Source organism: Mobula hypostoma, chromosome 9 (genome assembly GCF_963921235.1).
Source record: "Mobula hypostoma chromosome 9, sMobHyp1.1, whole genome shotgun sequence".
NCBI lineage: Eukaryota > Metazoa > Chordata > Chondrichthyes > Myliobatiformes > Myliobatidae > Mobula > Mobula hypostoma.
The window spans coordinates 69037435-69061390 of record NC_086105.1 but is presented as its reverse complement, the minus strand read 5'-3'; the positions used below and the strand labels follow the sequence as shown (position 1 = coordinate 69061390).

At 40.8% G+C, this 23956-nt stretch overlaps 1 protein-coding gene across 4 annotated transcripts in view; it reads left to right on the top strand.

Annotated features, from left to right (window-relative positions):
- The window catches only part of mon2 (MON2 homolog, regulator of endosome-to-Golgi trafficking), a 169299-nt gene that overhangs the window by 134696 nt on the left and 10647 nt on the right, over positions 1 to 23956 (top strand). For 3 of the 4 annotated variants that reach the window (XM_063058480.1, XM_063058483.1, XM_063058484.1), the window contains 8 exons: positions 1256 to 1454; positions 1554 to 2176; positions 4672 to 4815; positions 6993 to 7010; positions 12323 to 12451; positions 15772 to 15962; positions 17593 to 17653; positions 17799 to 17922. In XM_063058480.1, coding sequence (XP_062914550.1) covers positions 1256 to 1454; positions 1554 to 2176; positions 4672 to 4815; positions 6993 to 7010; positions 12323 to 12451; positions 15772 to 15962; positions 17593 to 17653; positions 17799 to 17922 — 1489 coding nt within the window. The remainder of the gene's footprint in view (positions 1 to 1255; positions 1455 to 1553; positions 2177 to 4671; positions 4816 to 6992; positions 7011 to 12322; positions 12452 to 15771; positions 15963 to 17592; positions 17654 to 17798; positions 17923 to 23956) is intronic. The other variant, XM_063058481.1, reaches the window with a different exon arrangement.

Below are 23956 nucleotides of genomic sequence, written 5' to 3'. Positions count from 1 at the left end.
TCTGATTTGTTGTGTTCTACTTTGCTCTGCTGAGTGTTGTGGGCATACTATGTTACTGCCGAAATATGTGGCAATACTTTGCCGACTGTCCCCAGCATATCCTGTTAAGGCAAACAACACATTTCACTGTATGTTTCAAAATACATGTGATGAATAAAGCTGAACATGAATTTAAAAGAGCTTGTCACATTGAACAGAAGGTGAATTTATAGATGGTTAGAGCTTTAAAAGATATTTGGATATGTACAAGAATGGAGAGGGTTTACAGGGATATGGGCCAAATGTGGGCTAATGGGACTGGCTTAGATGGGCATCTTAGTTGCCATAGGCGACTTGGGTGGAGGGGCCTTTTTCCATGCCATATGACTCTAATGAATAAAATAACCGTTTATACGTGCTTACTGGTAGGTGTAGATTGGTTCCAGTGTGATGGTAGCAAGCTCTGACACAGCAGCTTTTAAGGGGCCAACCAAAGGTGTTATTGTCTTTCTTAAAACTTATTTTTTACGATCGCAAGACCCTGCTCGACATTAAGAACTTAAAGTACTGCAGGTCTACCCCATCAGCGAGTTGCTGACTGGCGGAGAAACTGAAGGAACTGGACTTGGTGCAAACCGCGCTGCTGCTCACAAAAGAGGGAAGTCGGTGCTTGAATGTGGTGTGCAGTCTAACAGCAAGTGATTTTCTTGGTCACTTTTCTTGTGATTGCAAGACCCTGTTGGACATTGGTAATGTGGTATGCTGTAAGTGTAATTCACTGTTCAGACGGTGGGAGGGCTGGCGGCCTCAGGCGTAGCAAGATCTAGACTGCAAGCCATGGTGTTGCCTGTTGCAGCTGCCCAGGAGGGAGGTGTCAGAGTCAGTGTGCACTAGAGTGCCAGTGGTGGTGTGGCACAGCCTCAGTGCTGCCCTCCAGTGTTTGCTCGGCAGAAGACCATATGTATTGTGTTTGACTGCAGACTGCGGCAACATTCATGGACACAGGGGCTTGGACTACAATATACGTTTTTTGTGTGACTGTATTTTACTGCTGTCTTATATATACTATATGTGCCTTGTGCTGTGTATGACTGTTGGTATTGTGTTTTGCACTTTGGCCCCAGAGTAACGCATGTTTTGTTAGGCTGTATTCATGAGTATTTATGTATGGTTGAATGACAATTAAAATTGAACTAGATTGTGCTGATATCATTACATTAATTACATTTTGATTGACAGTTTGAACTAAATTATGTTTACTTTGGGCTTGTACTAGGTTTTATTTCCACTGTTGGATCGGGTAAGAGAATCGTCCACTACAGCAGACAAAGAGAAAATCGAATCTGGTGGTGGAAATATCCTCATTCATCACTCAAGAGACACTGCTGAGAAGCAGTGGGCAGAGACTTGGGTTTTAACATTGGCAGGGGTGGCTAGAATCTTTAACACCAGGAGATACTTACTACAGTCTTTAGGTAACCTTGTTCACCACTTCAAAGTCATGCTTTTAAAATGTAATGCTCTTTGCATTGATGGATGTTGTTATGAATCTATATTATTTTAATTTATGACAGGAGACTTTTCCAAAGCTTGGGATGTATTGTTGGATCACATCCAGTCTGCTGCACTGAGCAAGAACAGCGAAGTTTCTTTGGCTGCGCTAAAGAGTTGCCAAGAAATCTTACAGATCGTGACCCCAGTAAAGGAATGCGATAAGCCAGAAGGACTTGCAGGAGTTAACATGTTGCCTTTTGTGGGGCCTCTGATTCCAACGGGGCCTCCCAGAGTCTTGAACCGAAGTGACTCAGTGGGGGAAAGGCTAGGCCGATACAATGTGGCTGAACTGAATGCTGCTGGAGATGAGATTGAGGATTCTGCCCTGTGGTGGGCTGCGTGGAACACCTGGTACAAAATAGGCTCAGAGAGCACCAAGCCACCAGCCACTTGTGATAAGATATTCTTCATTCCAAGTCAGCCCTTCCTCACAGCACTCGTGCAGATCTTCCCAGCTCTGTATCAGCACATCAAGTCGGGCTTCAGCATGGAGGACCTCCGGAAGCTGGGTGTCATACTTCACGGTGCTGTATCAGTTCCTATCAGCTCTGACGCCTCCCCGTTCATTCTTCCGTCATACACTGAAGCAGTACTGACCAGTCTACAGGAAGCTGTGCTGGTAGCCCTGGATGTCCTTCAGAAGGTAACAATAACTGATGTACCACCTGTTGTTACCACATTGTTGGAGCACGTGTTGTTGACCACAGTGGAACCACACGGTACAAAGCAGTTAGCATGTTGGTTCATAGTGATCATGGATTGGATTCAATTACCACCACAGTCTGTAAGGAGTTTGTACGTTCTCTCTGTGACCAAGTGGGTTTCCTCTGAGTGTTCAGGTTTCCTCCACAATCCAGAAGTGTACAGGTCAGGGTCAGTGAGTGGATGCATGTGAGGTTGGTGCCGGAAGCTGCCCAGCACAATCCCTGCTGATTTGATTTGACACAAACAACACTTTTCACTGTATGTTCAGTGTTTCAATGTACATGGGGCAAAGCTAATCTTTATCAAATTGTTTCCTTCACCTACTTAACTGACATACAGAGGCCTGGAGTTCTGATTTAAACACACAAGTTGAAATCCCACTATCACATCATTGAATAAAAGTTTTGAAAGAAAAAAAATTATTGTCAGTAACTTTAAAAATGACATTTTTGCATTGAAGTTCAGGTCATGCAGCATGTGTGGAGGGAACTGAACAGTCATTCGATATCTCAGCCTAAGAACCTTCATAAGCCCTAGGACCAGAATTAGGGCATTCAGCTCATCGGATCTGCTCCACCATTCCATCATAGTTGATTTATTATCCCTTTCAACCCCATTCTCCTGCCTTCTCTCTGTAATCTTTGACACCCTCATTAATCAAGAACGTATCACCCTCTTCCATAAAAATACCCAGTGACTTGGCCTGCACAGCCATTTATGCTAATGAATTCCACACATTCACCATCCTCTCACTAAAGAAATTGTCCTTATCTCTCTTCGAAATTGATGTCCCTTAATTCTGAGGCTGTTCACTGGACTCCCCCAGTATAGGACGAAAGATAGAGGGGAGATGGCCTGAATACAAAGGCTGAGAGAAGGGGAGAGCAGGAACTGGCTCACTCCAGATTCCAGTATTTGCAGTCCCTTGTGTCCCCCTGTCTAGTTAACTGAGGGTGGCAGTGGCCAATATCAGAGGACATCCATTTAAGGTGAGTGGAAGAAAGTTTAGCAGAGATGTCGGAGGTAGTTAGTTTTTTCAGTGGTGAGTGCTTGAGACACACTGTACGGGATGGTGTTAGGACACTTAAAAGGTAAGGATGGAATAAAAATGGAGGGTTTGAGCTGTGTAGGAGGGAAGGGTTAAGACTACTTGTGGGGTAGGTTTATATAGGTTGGCACAACATCGTGGGCTGAAGGATAGGTACCTTGCTATACTGTTCTTTGTTTAGTGCTCTAATTGCCTTTGCTAACACTATTCTGACCTATTCAGATACTAAACCTACAAATCCTAGAATCAGAGCACTACAGCACAGAAGCAAGCCCTTCAGCCCATCTAGTCCATGCCGAACTGTTATTCTGCCTAGACCTATTGACCACACCTGGACCATCACCCTCCATACCCCTCCCATCCATCTACCTACCCAGATTTCTCTTAACTATTGAAATTGACCCCACATCCACCACTTGCATTCCACACCCTCACCGCCCTCTGAGTTAAGAACCCTCAGTAACCCCTTAAATACTTCGCCTTTCACGCGTAACCTATGACCTCTATTTCTAGTCTCACCCAAGCTCAGTGGAAAAAGCCTGCTTGCATTTACCTTATCTATACCCCTCATAATTTTGTATACCTCTATCAAGTCTCCCATCATTGTTCTCGACTCCAGTGAATAAAATCCTGACCTATTCAATCTTCCCTTATAACTCAGGTCCTCACGTCCCGGCACTCTTTCAATCTTATTAATATCTTTTCCTGTCAGTAGGTGACCAGAATTGCACACTATACTCCAAATTAGCCCTCACCAACGACTTGCACAACTTCAACATAATATCTGAGCCCTATACGCAATACTTTGATTTTGAAGTGAAGCCAACTCGGAACTGATGTCATGGTTGAAGAGTAAGAGGTTCATGGCTACTTATCTATTTATTTATTAAGATGCAGAGCTGAATAGGCCCTTCTGGCCCTCTGAGCCATGCTGACCAGCAGCCCCCAATTTAACCCTAGCCTAATCACGGGACAGTTTACAATCACCTTTTAACCTACTAACCAGCACATCTTTGGACTGGGAGGAAACCAGAGCACCTGAAGAAAACACATGCATTCAGCAGGTACAGTCTCCTTACAGATGATATCGGAAATGAACTCCCGACTCCCAACGCCCCAAGCTGTAATAGTGTCACACTAACTGCTACACTACCATGGCGCCCAGTTGTTGCAAACCACTGCAGGAAAATATTATGTGAACAGTTCTGATTCACTGTCTTTCACTACCTCTTTTTGAGGAACAAGAAGGAATGGGCAATACTTACTGCTTTACAGTAATGCTCAGAGATTAAGTTAAAAGGAAAGCCAATCAGAGGATGACAAATTAATGAGATGGTGGGTTGTATTTCTTTTAACATTTTCCCAATCTTTCTTCCTCTCTGTAGGCAATTTGCATAGGACCAGAAGACATGCAGAACATGTACCCAGCAATCTTTGACCAGTTGCTTTCATTTGTTGAATTTTCCTGCAAGGCACCAACGTATGGAAAATTAGAAACAAAAAATATAGCAAATGCAAAGTTTAATCAGGTAAACAGGCAAATTCTTTCCTGTAGACAAACTTTTGTTTTATTATTATAATACAATCTGATGATGTAGTATTGAAGTGCATGTGGTTGCAACTATGAAAGTAATCCTGAGGTTTAATCTCATTTATACAAACGAAGCTTGGATCTTGGCAATGGTTATGGCCTCAACAGAGGTATTTTTGTTTAATCTCTTCACAAACAAGAGAAAATCTGCAGATGCTGGAAATCCAAGCAACACACACAATATGCCTGCTTAGTTCCTCCAGCATTTTTTGTGTGTTGCTTTTTTTTAATCTCACATACTTTAGCTCAAAGCTGAACCTATACGCACTCAACACACACTCAGTGGCCACTTTATTAAGTAACCTGTGCACCTTGTTAATACAAATATTTAATCAGGCAATCATGTGGCAGCAAATCAATGCATAAAAGCATGCAGACATGGTCAAGAGGTTTGATTGTTGACATCAGAATGGGGAAGAAATGTGATCGAAGTGACTTTGACCATGGAATGATTGTTGGTGCCAGAAAGGGTTGTTTGAGTGTCTCAGAAACTTGATGGCCTGGGATTTTCACACACACAATAGGGCTTACAGGGAATAATGTGAGATACAAAAAACCATCCGCTGAGTAGCATTTCTATGGGCCTGTTAATGAAAGAGGTCAGAAGAGAATGGCCAGACTGGTTCAAGCTGACAGTAACTCAAATAGCCACACGTTTCAACAGTGGCACGCAGAACAGCATCTCTGAATGTACATGTCGAACCTTGGAGTGGATGGGCTATACAGCAGCAGAAGACCACGAATATATACTCAATGGACACTTTATAGGAGGTACCTCATAAAGTAGCCACTGAGTGTACATTGATGGAATTCAAAATGGTAACATGGGTAAAGAGGAAGTGCATATTCAGACAGCTCATTAACCAAAGCTTAATTTTAAACTTTTTGCACATCAAGCAGTTGCAGTGTTGAGCATGTATAAAGTTGTGCATTGCAGGAATTACAAATTGATGGCCACTAGTCTGTACTGATTTGGCTTATTTCAGTATAGAGGAAGCTAATATCTGTGGGTTAGGATGGGGAAAATTTGGGTAAGGCTGCATTTACAGTCACTTCTGTAACTCAGGTTCAAGTTTATTGTCATCCGACTGTGTAACCAATTAACTACTGTGCTCTCAATACCATTGCATGCGTTTGAAACTGCTGTGTGATTGTTTAGATGGTATTCGAATCAAATCTATAATACTCTTAGCAATAAAAAACAGAGCATTTTTATGAGAGGTTATTAAACAATTCTAGTGTAAGTAAGCAATTACAGTGACTATAGGTCAGCCCAGAACTATAAGGCAAGCCTGATACTGTGTAGTGAGTGAAATGGATTTGAGGAACGAAGTGGGTGGGGCGTGCTGTTGGACTTAGTATTTAGTACATAAAAGATTTGGTCAGTATTCCCTACCAGAGATTCTATACTCAGCAGTTTGATTCTGTGTAGTAATGTTACAATTTTACCAAACTTGAGAGCTCCAGCCCAAGTTAGATAATTTTCTAAGTCATCACTGGTTTTCAATAGTTACTATCAAAATCTGAGAGCATTAGAAAAATACCCCAGTGAATTTCCTGACGAATAATTACTCATAACTTGGCGTTGTTTTGACAAGAATACTGATTAGACACTCTCATCTAATCATAGAAAATAAAGGCAGTATTTATTACACTTTTAGTTACTTAATTGCAAGATTTTAATGAATAATTTCTGCAGTATAAAGAAAAAATAATTCATTTTTAACATTAATTAAAATTTCCCAGCTTCCCTATGTTGACAGACAAAAGGGGAATTACTGGCATTAGCTATTTTTGCTTGACTTGTGGTTGCAGAACATGTTCCTCCGGTCTTTCTCTCACCTTCACTCTCAGTCTACATTTAGTCTATATGTTCACATCGCAACTTAGAAGTTGAGAGAGCCTTTGATACTAAAGGACCATTTATTCAGGTTGGAAAATAATTAAGCGACCATTTCATTTAGCCAAATTTAATAAACTGAAATGCTATTGCATTGCCTGCAGTAGCCAAATTATGTGACAAAGTGACAAGTTTACATTTTGAAGTGTTGATACTGATTATGATCTTCTTTTATTCCGTTGATGCTGCTTCTGTACCTGATGGATATGTAATAGATTCAGCTATTTGCTCCGGTAAGTTTCAAGCCTCCAGTAGGTTATTTTAATTTGACCCTGTTCAGACTGGCGTTAGAATATTCTAAATCGCATGGCAAGCTACACTTCAGTATACCATTAACACAACTCATTGCTTCCTGGTTTTTCTGACTTAAAGCTGCAGTGTCCTTTTTCTTATGATCCAATTAAAATTCATTCCATTAATCTAAAATCAGGTCATGCTGTTAATTCTATGATTTTCCAGTTAATTCATGCTGTTAATGACTGGAAAAGAATAAAGTGTCTTCATGTTGAGGTGCATATATTGAAGCACTTACAGTAAGGAATTTTTCAGCTGTACCCTAACTTGCCACAGTGTGTCTGAAAGTTAGTTATCCATTTGGTCCATGCACGAGCTAATGGCTATACTCTGGATGCCACCCCTCCAAAAGTTAACTCTTTCAGCTTCAGTTGCTATTAATGGGGCTGTCCGAATGGCCAAGAAGCTGCAGGAATTCCATAAGGATTCAAAAAAGGAGCCTTTCTTCACAGAGAAACAAATATAGAACACAGACAAAAGCGATTCTGCAGATTCTGAAATTCCAGAGTAACACGCACTCAAAATGCTGGAGGAACTACCAGGTCAGGCAACATCTAGGGAGAGGAATGAACAGTCACATTTCAGATTGAGACCCTTTCTTCAGGGGAGTCATGTTAAAGGATCTCATCCTGAAAAATCGATTCCATAGGTGCTGCCTGACCTGCTGAGTTCTTTTAACATTTTGTATGTGTTACATATAGAACAATACAGCACAGGAAGGGGCCCTTTGGCCCACAATGTCTGAGCAGACCATGACATCAATTTAAAATGTACATCTATCTGCATGGTAGTTCATATTCTTCAATTCCCTGCCTGTTCATTTGTCAAAGTATCTCTTAACATTGTTTTTGTATCTGCTTATGCCACTTCCCCAGCAACTGACTCCAGGCAGATCTGCCCTCAGTCTCTGACACTCCAGATTTGCTCATCTTCTCCCTATAGCTAGTACTCTTTAATCCGGGCAGCGTTCTGCTGAACCTCTTCTGCAAGCTCTCCAAGGCCTGCACATCCTTTCTGTAATGTGGTGACCAGAACTGCACGCAATGCTCCAAGCGGTTAAACTACTGTCAATAAACTTTAGATAGGGATTATGTAGAACATTATAGGCCCTTCAGCCCTACTCCATGACCAATCTAACCCTTTCCTCCCACATTGCCCTCCATTTTTCTTTTATCCATTTATCTTTCATCTTAAATGTCCTAATGTATCTGACGGTACTACAAGCCCTGGCACTCACCACTCTGTTTTCAAAAAAAAACAAACAAACTACCCCTGACATTCCCCTAAACTTTCCTCCAATCACCTTAAATTTACGCCCTCTCATTTTAGCTATTACTGCCCTGGGTAAAAGGTGCTGGCTGCCCACTCTGTCTGTGCCTCTTATCTTATAAAAGCCCTGTCAAGTCACCTCTCATCCTCCTTCACCCCAAAGAGAAAATCACTAGCTTGCTCAACCTCTCCTATAAGACATGCTCACTAATCCAGTAGCATTCTGGCAAATCTCTGCATCCCCACTAGGGCTTCTACATCCTCCCTATAATGAGGTGATGAGATCTGAGCATAATTCTCCAAGCTTCATGTAATATTACTTAAACAAGGGGCTGAGTGACAATATGAAAGTTTACTCTTGGTTCTGCAAGCAATTCTGACTCAATTTAATCACTGAAATTTCTCAGTAAACCAGTTATTATTATTCATTTTCATCTTTGCATTTTACGTTACTTTCGGGTATTGTTGCATTTGGGCTCTTATTCTTGTCCTCTAGTCCCCCATTTACCTTTCACGTTTATAGCATAATGTTCCTGGTGTTGATCGGTGGGAAATTCTACCTGATTGGAAAGGTGCCCTTTTGATGCATTGTACTTGTGGTCTGGCACATTTCTTGTATTTCACGCATGAAGAATGGCAAGTTGAGTAAAATGCTGTTGGATTTCATCTCACCAGAAAGTTGTCAATGAGAGGGGGAAACTGGTTCTCAAAAAAAACAAGTTTCTGGAGTTCGGTGAACCTTTTAACAAACTAACTTCCTTCATTGTATTGGTGTGTTTCATCATGAGAGCTTAGCATTTAGCTTCCTGGTCCAGTCTTTTGCTAGGAGAGTATAGTGTTGGTACCTGGAGACGATGATGAGTCTGTATTCCTTGAAGCCTTCTGCCTGGTTGCTGCTTCAACTTTGGGACAAAAGGACATGGTGCTCAGTATGTTGGCACATCCAACGAGGAGTGTATTATCTGTTCCTGAACCAAGTATACTGCCAATCATGTGGTCTCATGAACAGTTGAACTGCCAGAAGGTGTCTGTATGTAGCTGGCAACCATATGTTGCCCAGTTCCTTGTGTAGTCACCTCAAATGATCTTATTTACAGCCCTGTGCATCATGGTCATCATTACTCCACAGAGGAGGAGTTGAACTGAGGGAGGACCACTGCTGACGTGGCTGCAGGTAGTTAAGGCTGAGTTGAAACAACAGGGTCTTGAGATGAGCCCAACATGATGGTGTGCTCAAAATGAGCTGCTAGGGAACAACTCATGGAGACCACAGTTGTCTTCCACATGTAAAGAAAGAGACCAGGTATGACTACTTCCTTTACAGGCTACCAAGTGATAAAACTTGATAGTCCAGCCCTTTGCTGAACTAAGAGTTTATCTTCACATTTCTGAGGATCTCCTATAACCCATCAACAGCAATGGTTAGGTCAGTGTTTTCTTTAAGTCAGGTGGCAAAACAGCTATTATTAAATGCTCATAAAAGTTATCCTGATGATTGCTACGTACCAATACTGTGGAGTCCGGTTAACTAGGACACATCGGGACCAGTGAATTATGGCTCAATTAAGCAGCTGCCCCAATTAGCCAAAATGTTATGGAAATAGTTTAAAAAGTATAAATAAGACAAACTACCCTTTAACTGAGCAACAAGTTATGTATTTAAATTAAATACAGAGCAAATTAGAACACTATCCATACATATTACGGTGCTAGTTAGTTTTCAACAGTTATCAACGGAGGAATCATCTGTCACATTCTTTTGATTGTAAACGAACAAAATCAGAGCAGACACCAAGGCAAATAATGTTCATCCTTCATACAAGGCTTTAGATGATTGCATCCTCCAACTCTGCTTTTTCATTGTAACGTTTAATATGAGTCAATACCTTCAAATTCTTTGTAATTCTTAACTTGTTGAAGTAGTGAAATTATTTCATTTTCACTTCTGGCCATTTCTGGCTTCTTCAAGCCTGATTGCTTGAAATCGGAGAGAGCAAAACAGTTCTGAATTGTCTTGTTGCTTATTTCTTGCCAACTTTCAGTGAAGAAAATCACTGCTTTTTGAATGCAAACACAAGTATCTGAAACTATTTTAAAACTGTAAGCTCTAGGCTCGGTGTAGTGTATAACAGCCACACAAGTTCACACATCTGATGCTAGTTAGAAATCATTCGGCAACAATCTATGGAGTCTCAATTAAGCGGCACAGTGTCCCAAATAAATGGAGGGAATACCAGCTATTTTCAAGATTAGCTTTTGGTCTTTAAGAGTTGTCACAAATAAGCGGCTGCCTCGATTAACCAATGGCCCAATTAACTGGAATCCACTGTAGTTGAATCTGATTATCTATACTAAATGCAGGTGATGGTTTTTACCTTCAGTTTTCAAAAGGCATATTACAGCAGGGAATCCTAACAGTCCAAACCCCTTTGTATGTTTGTGATATTGATCAATTCACTACATGGCTTTGTTGTGGAAAAAACAAGGCAGCACAAAATAGTAGCGGCTGGTGTAACACTTTACGGCAGTAGCTGTAAGATCCAGTTTCAATTCCCACTGCTGTCTATGAGGAGTTGGTACAATCTAACCATGACCTCGTGGGTTTCCTCTAGGTGCTCTAACATTCCAGAGATGTATGGGCTAGGCTTAGTAAGTTGTGGGCATGCTATGGTTGGCAGCAGATGTGTGGAGGAACTTGCTTACTGCCCCTAGCACATCCTCTGACTGTATTGGTGGTTGATGTAAACAATACATTTCACCGTATGTTTCAATGTACTTGTGACAAATAAAGCTGATCTTTAAATCATTTTTAAACATTAACTCCAGCGTGACTCCTTTCAGCATTTCAGTATCAGTATGGTCCGGATGTCAGCCATTATCTGACATATCATCATATGTGCCATGTCATTAGATGAGGGTGATCATGGTCTTTCCATGACCATGATGGTTCTTGGAAAATTTTTCTACAGAGTGGTTTGCCATTGCCTTCTTCTGGACAGTGTCTTTGCAAGATGGGTGACCCCAGCCATCATCAGTACTCTTCAGAGATTGTCTGCCTGGCGTCACTGGTCACATAACCAGGACCTGTGATATGCACCAGCCGCTCATACGACCATCCACCACCTGCTCCCATGGCTTCACATGACCGATCAGGGGGCTAAGCAGGTACTACAACTTGTCTAGGAGTGACCTTCAGTCTAGCGGAAGGAAGGAGTGCCTTACGCCTCCTTGCACCACCCTATATCTGGCATAATATCAGATAAAAATGGAATTTTATGTGTGAAGGCCAAGCTATCCAGCTTGTACTCTGCATGTTCATCACTGGTGGGGTGCAGTGCAGACAAGCTTCAATCTGCTAAATCAGTGTTGCCATAATAATGTTTACTGTTGGGAATGAGTGCAGTTTCCCCTATAATTGACTTATTTTCATCATGGTTTCTGATTATCATGTGTCAAAGCAAAAGAGAAACATGTTTTCTGAATGTTTTGAGGGAATCGAGGTCTGTCAGGGGATGAGTGCTTTTATCAATGATTTTAGGCACTGACTGTCAGACAGCTTGGACAGTGAACAGGACGTAATGGTAAATTCATGAACAATACAGTACTTCAGCCACTAGCACAGAAGAAAGTAGTATTATACATTAAAGTGATTTATTGTAGGGAAGTCATTTAAAATCTAGTAGTTATAATGTTACAGGAATAAAAATAGTATAGGAAAACATTGGAGTTGTATTTTGGCACCGACTTAAGTAAATTTCAAGGTCTAAATGTCTGAAGAACAGTGATACTGCAACTTTAAACTTTTGAGGTTTCTCCTTGGTTCTTTATCTCTCCATCTCTTCAGCGATTTCTGCATGCGAATCAGCAAAATTAAATTGATAACCAGTTCACCTCACTGCAAGGCACCTACCAAATTGCAGGATTGTTTGTATTTTCAGCAATGTTTAGAGTTTTATGTATGGTAAACTCTGTTTCCTTGCAGGCAGAATGGGTAGCTTTGAATTACGTACCGTTTGCTGAAAAGTCACTGGAAGTTGTTGTGGATTTATATCAGAAGACAGCCTGTCACAAAGCTGTAGTAAATGAAAAAGTGCTTCAGAAAATCATTAAGGTAAAATATTTACGTTGAAGTGTATTGAAGTGGTTTATAATTACTTTGTGTATTAATTTTGGGTGTTCTGTAATGAAATTCTAAACCTGAGCTATTTTGTGGGTAACGAGTCGATGTAGACAATTATTTGCCTTTAGGTAACTTTTTAAATGGGCAAAGTAATCAGCTTTCAGTTTTTATTGTTTTGCATATCTAAAGCTCTTGTAAACTGATTGGTTTGAATGATTCTTGGGCCCTTGTGAAACTTTCTATACCTTAAAAGTTGTGGATTCAACTTTGGTTTGCTTTGCTTTATTATGACTCTCACATGTACCAAGATACAATGAAAAGTTTGTCTTGCATACTGTCCATAAAGATCAAATGATTACACAGTGCATTAAGGTAGAACGAAGTAAAACAATAACAGTGCAGAATAGTGTAAATCCCACTGAAAGAGTGCAGTACAGGTAAACAGAATCACTTTCAAGGACTGTACTACTCATGTTCTCTATTATTTATTTATTTTTTAAAAAAATATTATTTGCACAATTTATCTTCTTTTGCACTTTGAATGTCAGTCAGTTTTCATTATGTATAGTTTTTCATAAATTCTATAGTATTTATTTTCCTGTGAATGCCTGTAAGAAAAGGAATCTCAAGGTATAATACCATGAGGTTATAGATACTTTGATAATAAATTTACTTTGAATTTTGAACTTCTGAACTTTGAAATATTAAGGTGTAATTCAAAACAAGGTAGACTATGAGGCCAAGAGTCCATCTTATCAAAAAGTGGTCCTTCAAGAGTCATAACAGTCCTTGAGCAGGATGTTACGTTGATGGGTGAGGAGGGAAGAGAAAATGTACAGGGTGAGTGGGGTCTTTGATTATGCTGGCTGCTTTATTGAGGTAGCAAAAAGTATAGAGAGAGTCGAGAGAGAGGAGGCTGGTTCCTGTGATGTGCTGAGCTGTGTCCACAATTCTCTGCAGTTTCTTGTGGTCACGTGCAGAGCAGTTACCATACCAAGCTACTGTGGGTCCAGACAGAATTGAATTGAACTGGCTTTATTACTTACATCCTTCTTATACATGAGGAGTAAAAATCGTTACGTTTCGTCTCTGTCTAAATGTGCAATGTATAGTAATTTATAATAAGCAGCATGTACAACAGGATAGTCGATATAACACTGAAATACAGTTGTGTCAGCATGAATTAAGCAGTCTGATGGACTGATGGAAGATGCTGTCCCGGAGCCTGTTGGTCCTGGCTTTAATGCTGCGGTACCATTTCCCGGATGGTAGCAGCTGCAACAGTTTGTTGTTGGGGTGACTCAGGTCCCCAATGATCCTTTGGGCCCGTTTTACACACCTGCCTCTGTAAACGTCCTGAATAGTGGGAAGTTCACACCTACAGATGCGCTGGGCTGTCCGCACCACTCTCTGCAGAGTCCTGCTATTGAGGGAAGTACAGTTCCCATACCAGGCAGTGATGCAGCCAGTCAGGATGCTCTCAATTGTGCCCCTGTAGAAAGTTATTCGGATTTGGGGGCCCATACCGAACTTCCTCAACGGTCTGAGGTGAAAGGGACATAGAAAGATTGCTTTCTATGGTGCATCAATATAAATTGTTAAGAGTCGACGGGGACATGCGGAATTTCTTTAGCCTCAACACCATTGAGGTACAGAGGAGCTTGTCTCCTTTCTAAATTCAGTGACCAGTTCTTTAGTTTTACTGACATTGAGGAAAGGCTGTTGTCATGACATCATGTCACTAAGCTCTATATCCCCTTCCTGTACTCCGACTCATGGTTATTTAAGATGTAGTCCACTACAGTGGTATCATTTGCAAACTTGTGGATTGAGTTAGAGTGGAATCTGGCCACTCAAACACGAGTGTATGGAGTAGAGTAGAGAGCTGAGGATGTAGCCTTGTGGAGCACCAGTGGTGAGAATAATTGTATTGGAAGTGTTGCTACCTGTCCTTACTGATCGCAGTCTGTTAGTCAGAAAGTCAAGGATACAGTTGCAGAAGAAAGCGTGTAGATGATCTGACAAGAAAGGTCATTCATTGGTTATGTGACATGGGTGATCATGGTCCCATGACCATTATTGTTCTTGGCAAATTTTTCTACAGAAGTGATTTGGTTTTGCATTCTCCTGGGCAGTGTATTTACAAGACGGATGACCCTAGCCATTATCAATACTCTTCAGACAGGCATCAGTGGTCTCATAACTACAACTTGTGATATGCACCAGAGCTCAAATGACCACCCACCATCTTGCTCAAGAATGACCTGCAGGCTAGCAGAGGAAAGGAGCGCCTTGCACTTCCTCTGGTAGAGACGTTTATCCACCTTGCTACCCATAGGCAGGAAAGCTGCAAATAGAATTTAATTCCGACAAGTACATGCTTCTTTTGACAAGGGCCATTGAGGGAATGTAGATAAATGGTAGAACATTAAGTATTGTGGAGGAACAGACGGAGCTTGGAGTAGATGCTCGCTGACATTAAAGTTATCAGGGCAAATCAGTAAGCTGGGTATAAAGGCATTATATGATGCTTTCCTTTATTATACAAGGTATAGCATATCAGAGTATTGAGGTTGCTATCACTAGTTAGATAACAAGAGTAACATGTACAGTTCTGATCACTAAATTACAGACAAGAGAAGTTGCAGAGGACATTGACCAAGTTATTGCCTGGATCCAAAGATTGCAGCGGTGGGGAAAGATTGGATAAATTAAGGATTTTTAAGGAGCAAAGCAGATGAAAAGAAGACTTAATTGGAGTGCAAGAAATGGTGAGGGGCCTGGATAAAATAAATAGAACAGATATATTTCCCTTTAACAGTGGCAGGATTAGAGGGTAAATGAAGGAAAAAGAATTTTGCTCAGAAATTTGGAACAAGCACAGAGACACATTGAAAAGTTTGCCTTGCATACAGATCAGATTATATTGCACAGTGCATTGAGGGGAGAACAAAGTAAACTGTCTGGAACTCGCTGTTAGTAAGGATGACAGAGGCAGAAACCTTCATTACATTTAAACAGTGACTGGACGTGTATTTGAGGAGCCATGGTTTTCAGTGCTACCAGCCTGCATCTGGAAGGTGGGATTGAGTACTGCTTTAGACCAGCACAGATACAATGAACTGAATTGTTTCATGTATCATAATTTCTGTGATCTGTGCTGACAGTATCTTGTCAAACTGGGAAAAATATTTTTTATTACCCATTGCAGGCACTCTTGATTAATTTAAAATTGTAATAAAACAAGAATGTGTTAGGTTTGCATCAAATTTCCACAGAGAATTTACCCCTCTCCACTTTTCTTCCTTTAGACCTTAAGAATACCACTCAGCCTGAAGTATGCCTGCCCTTCGGAAACCACATGGAAGATGGCTGTTTCCTCCCTCCTGAAGGTGCTTTCTATTGGACTTCCAGTTGCGAGGCAACATGCTTCCTCAAGAAAATTTGATACCATGTGGTCAGAGTTATCAAATACCTTCGAAGACTTCTTATTTACAAAAAGGTGCATGGAGAAAATTTTTCTCAAGTTGTGGTCTGTTTCACAAATATTGTGCTTTTCATGTCCTTGAGGTTATTATTAAACATAGTATAGTAAATATAATGAACAGTATAAATGAATTACTATAATATTAGATCAGTGTATGAATTTGCTGGATCTGATGCTGGACCACACCAACCTGGCTGTTGCCTGACTCTCACGTTTGTAGTCCTACATGGTCTTGTCAGATGTGCTGGTGTATTGGTGCTCTTCTCAAGGAGTCCTGCTCGATATAAAGTATCATCCTCTGGATGAAATATTAATCTGATCTTTTCTCAACATGCATAGTTGAAAGAGTCTATGTTGTGTGTCAATAAAGAAAGTCTTCTGGTGCTTTTTGATAGTCAGCCAACATACTAAAGATAAATATTGTGTTTGTCTTCATTTAATGTACCTTATGAACACTACAGCACAGTATGGGCCCTTCGGCCCACAATGTTGTGCCAGATTTTTAACATACTTCAAGGTCAATCTAACCCTTCCCTCTCACAAAGCTGTCCATTTTTCTATCATCCATGGTGCCTATCTAAGAGTCTCTTAAATGTATCTGCCTCTACCACCACCCCAGCGCTGTGTTCCACACACTCACTACTCTGTGTAAAAAGAAAAACAGCTCTATAGTATGGCCTCTCATATTAGCCATTGCCACTTACCTTCTAGTGCACTTCTCATAAAAACTTTCTTTGCAAACTCAGGAAGGCACTTTGGTCAGCATAGATGACTTGGGTCAAAGGACCTGTTTTCCATGTCCTAAGGCACACACAGGGAGAATGTCTGAACTCCGCCCTGAGCTGTAGTAGCGTCGTGCTGACCAACAGGCTACCGTAGCACCACAAATTGTACAGAAAGGTGTACATGTGCAAGGATGTAATGTTCTGATGAGACCTCACTTACAGTATTGTGAGTAGTTTTTGGCCCTTTATTTAAGAAAGGATATGCTGACATTGGAGAGTGTTCAAAGGAGATTCATGAAGGTGATTCCGAGACTGAAAGGCTTGTCATATGTGGTGCATTTGATGGCTCTGGGCCTGTATTCACTAGAATTCAGAAGAATGAGGGGATCTCACTGAAACCTATCAAATGTTGAAAGGAGTCGATAGGGTGGATGTGGAGAGGATGTTTTCTATGGTGGGGCTGTCTAAGACCAGAGGGCACAGCCTCAGAATAGAGGGACGTTCATTTAGAACAGAGATGAAGAGGAATTTCTTTAGCCAGATGTTGATAAATCTGTGGAATTCTTGGCCACAGGCAGCTGTGGAGACCAAGTCTTTATGTAAATTTAAGGCAGAGTTTGATAGATTCTTGATTCGTCAGGGTGTGAAGGAATATGGGGAGAAGGCAGGAGACTGGGGCTGAGAGGGAGATGATCAGTCATGATGAAATGGTGGAACAGATTCAATGAGCCAAATAGACTAATTCTACTCCTATATCTTGTCTCGTAGGTACAAAAATATTGTGCATACGTAACTTGGCAAAGCGAACTTGTTCCAGAATTCATTTTGTCTATCCAAATTTAGACTGAAGTAAACTCCTTAACTAGGAAGTTGTTGAATGACCATTGGATTGTTACATTAATTGTAATTTTATTTCACAGCTCACCTTCCGATAATCTCTCTATTCAGGAATTTGAGAAAAATGAAAGTATAGACGTTGAGGTGAGTTTAACAGTTTTTATATATGCAGTGAATAATGAATATATTAATTTCTACTTAAATTAAACAAAGAATTTCTGTGCAATTACCATCTATTTCATTGACATTTACCTCTATACAATAATGCCGCTGTTATAATTCATTGTAGGTCGTGCAGCTGATTAGCACAGATATATTGCCATATGCAAACTTCATTCCAAAGGAATTTGTTGGCCAGATAATGACGATGCTAAACAAAGGTTCAATCCATTCTCAGTCAACTTCATTTACAGGTAGGCCGCATCATTAGTGTGTTCGTGAGTTGGGCAGAAACAGATTAGAGCCTGGAGGAAAACTTGAAGGAAAAGTTCAAGATAAATTTATTATCAAAGTACATATATGTCACATATACTACCCTGAGATTCATTTTCTTGTAGGCATTCACAGTAAATGCAAAGAAACACAGTAATGTCAATGAAAAGCTGCATACAAAGACAAACTATCAATGTGCAAAACACAAGAAATTGTGCAAGTACAAAAAAAAGAAATAATAATAATAATAACTAATAAATATTGAGATTGTTGTAGATTCCTTGAAAGTGAGTGAAGTTCTTCACTCTAGTTCAGGAGCCTGATGGTTGAGGGGTGAACCTGGTGGTGTGAGATCCAAGGCTCCTGTACCACCATCCTGACGGCAGCAGGGAGAAGAGAGTTGGTGAGGAAAATACCATGCAACAGCAAATTATAATTTGCAAAAACAGAAATCATCTCATGTAAATAAAATTAGAAAAAATGATGGCAGAAATATCTTAATTTTAATATTCAGCTGAGCACTTAGCTCCTTGGTTAATAGCAAGGTTTCCACACTAGAAGATGGAAAGGTGCAAATTCGAACATATGAGATCAACTGTTGCAACAGCTCATTTAAATTAGGCATTTTTTAAAACATTACAAGTTGTTCTGTATAGACATAATTCTTATATATTGTACTAGAAGGGTTTCATTAAATTAATACCAAAACCTCCACGGGTGTATGGACAGCCTTCACAGAATGACCTGCAGATATTTTCACTGAAGAATATGTGGAGAAAAGATTAAAAGTTTGTAAATTGTGGATCAAGATGACAATCAAAGTTTGCATCTGAAGATATCCTTTATCAGCCTATCAGATACCAAGTTTAAGCATGTAGTGTTTCACTGAAATAACACTGCAGTCAAAGTTGAGTTCATTATCGTCTGCACAGCTACACATATTCACAGTTGTGATGGAAAATTTACCTGCAGCAAAAAAAGGATCTAGTGTTTTCCCGGCATATATGAGGAATATATGCTTCTCGGGCTTCCAGCCGGGTATAGGTATTCATTATAACCAACGTTTCGACAACAGACTCTGCCATCTTCATCTGGTTTGAAGTCTGGATATTTTTAGTCCGGTGCTATACCTGTACCTGGCTGGAAGCCCGAGAAGAGTTTATTTGTTACTTGCAGCAGCATCACAAACATAATAGTATCATATAAGTAGCATTCACAGGAAAAATGTATTAAACATAAATTATTAGTAACATACACAAAATGCTGGAGGAACTCAGCAGGTCAGGCAGCATCTATGGAGAGAAATAAACAATGTTTTGGGCTGCAACCCTTCATCAGAACTCAATTTTATACACAGTTTAGTATGGAAAATACTAAATTCAAATAAAACAAAAAAAAAGTCTTTTAATTCAAAATGTTCATAATGTTGTTAAACTGTAGTGATTAGCATTGTGCTAATTGGTTCAAGAATCAAACAGATTCTTCTTTACAAGGACAGTCCACTTGACTTGGAACCTGTCTCAGACCCTCTGGTGCTAATCCATACTTTATTCACAAACTATTTCTCTCTCCCTGTCAACAACTCCTCTGCTGCAATCACTCCTGTCCTCAGTGACCTATAGTTCTTTCTGGATCCCAATCCTCAAAGTGTAAAACTTGGATCTCTTGATTTAATTATCCTTGAGACATTAATTTTAATATCCTTTTGCCCCACCTTGAGTAACTGCATTGTCATGTGTAGTCCAACGTCCAGTATCTGATTGCTAGTTAACATGTATTGTTGACCGTCAAGGTGTAAGCTGTGAAAATCCTCCCAAGCAATCTTCAGCTCTAGAACCCAAAATATTGAGTGACAGAGATACAGGAGACTGCCAGTGCTGGAGCAACAAGCAAGATGCAGCAACTTCGCAAGCCGGAGTCTTGACCCAAAATGTCCTTACCCCTCCCTCAGATGCTGGTACAAGAAAATAGGGTTGTGTTCGTAGGTGATTTTAACTTCTCATATATTGACTGGGACTCCTATAGTGTAAAAGGACTGGATGGCAACGAGTTTGTCAGATGTGTTCAGGAAAGTTTCTTTAATCAGTACATAGAAGTCCCAACTAGAGAGAGTGTGATATTAGATGTCCTATTAGGGAATGAGACAGGGCAGGTGACAGAAGTTTGTGTTGGAAAACACTGCATCTAGTGATCATAATGCCATTAGTTTCAAGGTAATTATGGAAAAGGAGAGGTCTGGGCCTCAGGTTGAGATTCTACATTGGAGAAAGGCAAATTTTGATGGCATCAGAGAGGATCTGGCAAATGTGGACTGAGACAGGTTATTTTTTGACAAAGGTGTACTTGGTAGGTGAGAGACTTCAAAAGTGAAATTTTGAGAGTACAGAGTATGTATGTTTCCATCAGAATAAAAGGCAAGGATAAGAGGTTTAGGGAACCTTGGTTTTCGACCGATATTGAGGCCCTGGTTAAAGAAAAAAAGAAGCTATTGGCAGGCAGGAGCAAATGATGTAGTTGAGTATAAGAGAACACTTAAGAAGGAAATCAAGAGGGCCTAAGGAAGACACAGGGTTACTCTAGCAGACAAGGTGAAGGAGAATCCTAAGGGCTTCTACAGGAATGTGAAGAGCAAAGGACAAAATTGCTCCTCTGGAAGATCAGAGCAGTAATCGACATTACTATGCAAAAGTCTTAGGCACATACATATTTATATGTATATAGAGTTGGGGTTAATGTCGAGTGGAGAGCGAGTTTTAAATCTGGCAAGAGCAAAGGATGTTGGGAATGGCAAGGGTCGAGTGTTGTGGCTTGGGGTTGGTGCAAATATAGACACACACAGCCCTGAGACACCAGGGAAGGTAATCTGACTCATTAATTGGCTTATTGATCATTACAGATTGTCCTTCTGGTGCTTCCAACTCCTTCCCCTCTCCCTTCCTCTTTTCCCAACCATGATTCCCCTCTCCCTAGCAACTTTCCATTATTAGTCCACAATAGAGACCCATCTCAGAATCAGGCTTATCATCACTCACATATGTCATGAAATTTGTTTTATTTTGCGACAGCAGTACAGTGCAATACGAGAGGTGATTGATAAGTTCGTGGCCTACGGCAGAAGGAGTCAATTTTAGAAAACCTAGCCCATTTATTTTTCAACGTAGTCCCCTCCTACATGTACGCACTTAGTCCACTGGTTGTGGAGCATACGGATCCCTTCTTTGTAGGAGTGGCCCACAGCAGGGGTGATTAATAAGTTCGCAGCTTAAGGTAGAAGGAAATGAGTTATTAATTTCAAACTTTCTGCATTATCACTCAAAGAGTTGAACTGCACGTGCATGTAACGAGAGTGTCTTGGACCTCCAGGTGGTCCAAGTTCGTGGCCTAAGGTAGAAGGAGATGAGTTATACCACTCTCGTGCGTGCAGTTCAACTCTCTGAGTGAAAATGCAGAAAGTTTGAAGTTAATAACTCATCTCCTTCTACCTTAGGCCACGAACTTATCAATCACCCTTGCTGTGGGCCACTTTCTGGAGGTTCAGGACACCGACTTCTACAAAGAAAGGATCCGTATGCTCCACGACCGCGAGACTAAGTGTGTAAATGTAGGAAAAATAAATGTGCTAGGTTTTCTAATATATTTATGTTCCTAAGACTTCTGCACAACGCTGTACGTGTGGAGCCAAAAGAAATGGGGGAGGTCTTAAATGGATTTTTTGCATCTGTATTTACAGACACAGTTTATAGATGTGAGGCAATGCAGCAGTGAGGTCATGGACCCTACAGATTACAGAGAAGGAGATAGAAACACAGAAAACCCACGGCACAATACAGGCCCTTCAGCCCACAAAGCTGTGCCGAGCATATCCTTACCGTAGAAATTACCTAGGGTTATCCATAGCCCTATATTTTTCTGAGCTTCATGTACCTGTCCAGGAGTCTCTTAAAAGACCCGATCGTATCCGCCTCCACCACTGTCACTGGTAGCGCATTCCACGCACTCACCACTCTGCATAAAAAAAACAACTTACCCCTGACATCTCCTCTGTACCTACTGCTAAGCACCTTAAAACTGCCCTTTTGTGCTAGCCATTTCAGCCCTGGGGAAAAGCCTCTGCCTATCCACACGATCAATGCCTCATCTTGTACACCTCTATCAGGTCACCTCTCTTCCTCCATCGCTCCAAAGAGAAAAGGCCAAGTTCACTCAACCTATTCTCATAAGGTATGCTCCCCAAACCAGACAACATATTTGTAAATCTCCTCTGCACCCTTTCTGTGGTTTCTACATCCTTCCAATAGTGAGGCGACCAGACCTGAGCACAGTACTCCAAGTGGGGTCTGACCAGGGTCCTACAAAGCTGCAACATTACCTCTCGGCTCTTAAACTTAATCCCACGATTGATGAAGGCCAATGCACCGTATGCTTTCTTAACCACAGAGTCAACCTGCACAGCAGCTTTGAGTGTCCTGTGGACTCGGACCCCAAGATCCCTCTGAACCTCCACACTGCCAAAAGTCTTACCATTACTACTATATTCTGTCATCATATTTGATGCTTGCTGTCTTGAGGCAAATTAAGGTAGATAAATCTCCAGGGCCTGACAACGTGTTCCCTGTGGGAGGCTTGAGCCGAAATTTCTGGGGCCCTAACAGAGTTATTTAAAACCTACTTAGTCACAGGTGAGATGACAGAGCATTTGAGGATAGCAAATGTTGTTCCATTGGTTAAGAAAGGCTCAAAGAATAAGCCAGGAAATTATAGGCTGGTGAGCTTGACATTAGTAATGGGAAAGTTATTGTAAGGTATTCTAAGGAATCAGGTATATAAGTATTTGGACAGACAGACTGATTACGGATAACCAACATAGCTTTGTGCGTGGTAAGTAATATCTAACCAATTTGTAGAGTGTTTTGAGGAAATTACCAGGATTGATGAAAGCAAGGCAGTGGATGTTCTCTACAAGGCCCTTGATAAAATCCCAAATGGTCAGAAGGTACTGGACTGAAGGTGTTGTATTTGAATGCACACAGTAAACAGAATAAGGTAGGTATTCTTGTAGCGCAGTTAGAGATTGGAAGGTATGATGTTGTAGGCATCACTGAGTCATGGTTGAAAGAATATTATAGTTGAGTATAACATTTAAGGATACTCATTGTATTGAAACAACAGATACGTAGGCAGAGGGGATGGGGTGGTTCTGTTGGTAAAAAATAAAATAAAATCCTTGGAAAGGGGTTGCATGGGATTGGAAGATGTAGATTCCTTGTGGGTAGAATTAAGAAACTGCAAGGATAAGAAGACCCTAATGGGAGTTATATACGGGCCTCCAAACAGTAGCCAGGATGCAGGGTACAATTTACAATGGAGATAGAGAAAGAAAAAAGATGTCAAAAGGCAACATTACAATAGTCATGGGGGATTTCAATATGCAGATCAATTAGGAAAATCAGTTTGGTGCTGATTTTGAATCCCAAAAGAAAATTGATCTTTCAAGAATCACTAGATTATGGAATGGTTCCCAAGGACTGGAAAGTTGCAAATGTCACTCCACTCTTGAAGAAAGGAAATTATAGGCCAGTTAGCTTGACCTCAGTGGTTGGGAGGATGTTGGAGTCAATTGTTAAGGATGTGGTTTTGGGGTACTTGGAGGCATGTGATAAAATAGGCTAAATTCAGCATGGTTTCCTGAAGGGAAAATCTTGACTGACAATCTGTTGGAATTCTTTGAAGAAATAACAAGCAAGATAGACAAAGGGGAATTTGGTGGCTGCTATGTACTTGGATTTTTGACAGGAGGCAAATTCGGTGACTAGTGGTGTTCCACAGGGGTTGGTGTTGGGACTGCTGTTTACATTGTATGTCAGTGATTTGGGTGAAAGAATTGATTGGCTTTGTAGCCAAATTTGCAGACAATATGAAGATAGTTGGAGGGACAGGTAGTGTTGAGGAAGTGGAGAGGCTGCAGAAGGACTTAGACAGATTAGGAGAATGGGCAAAAGAAGTGGGGAATGGACT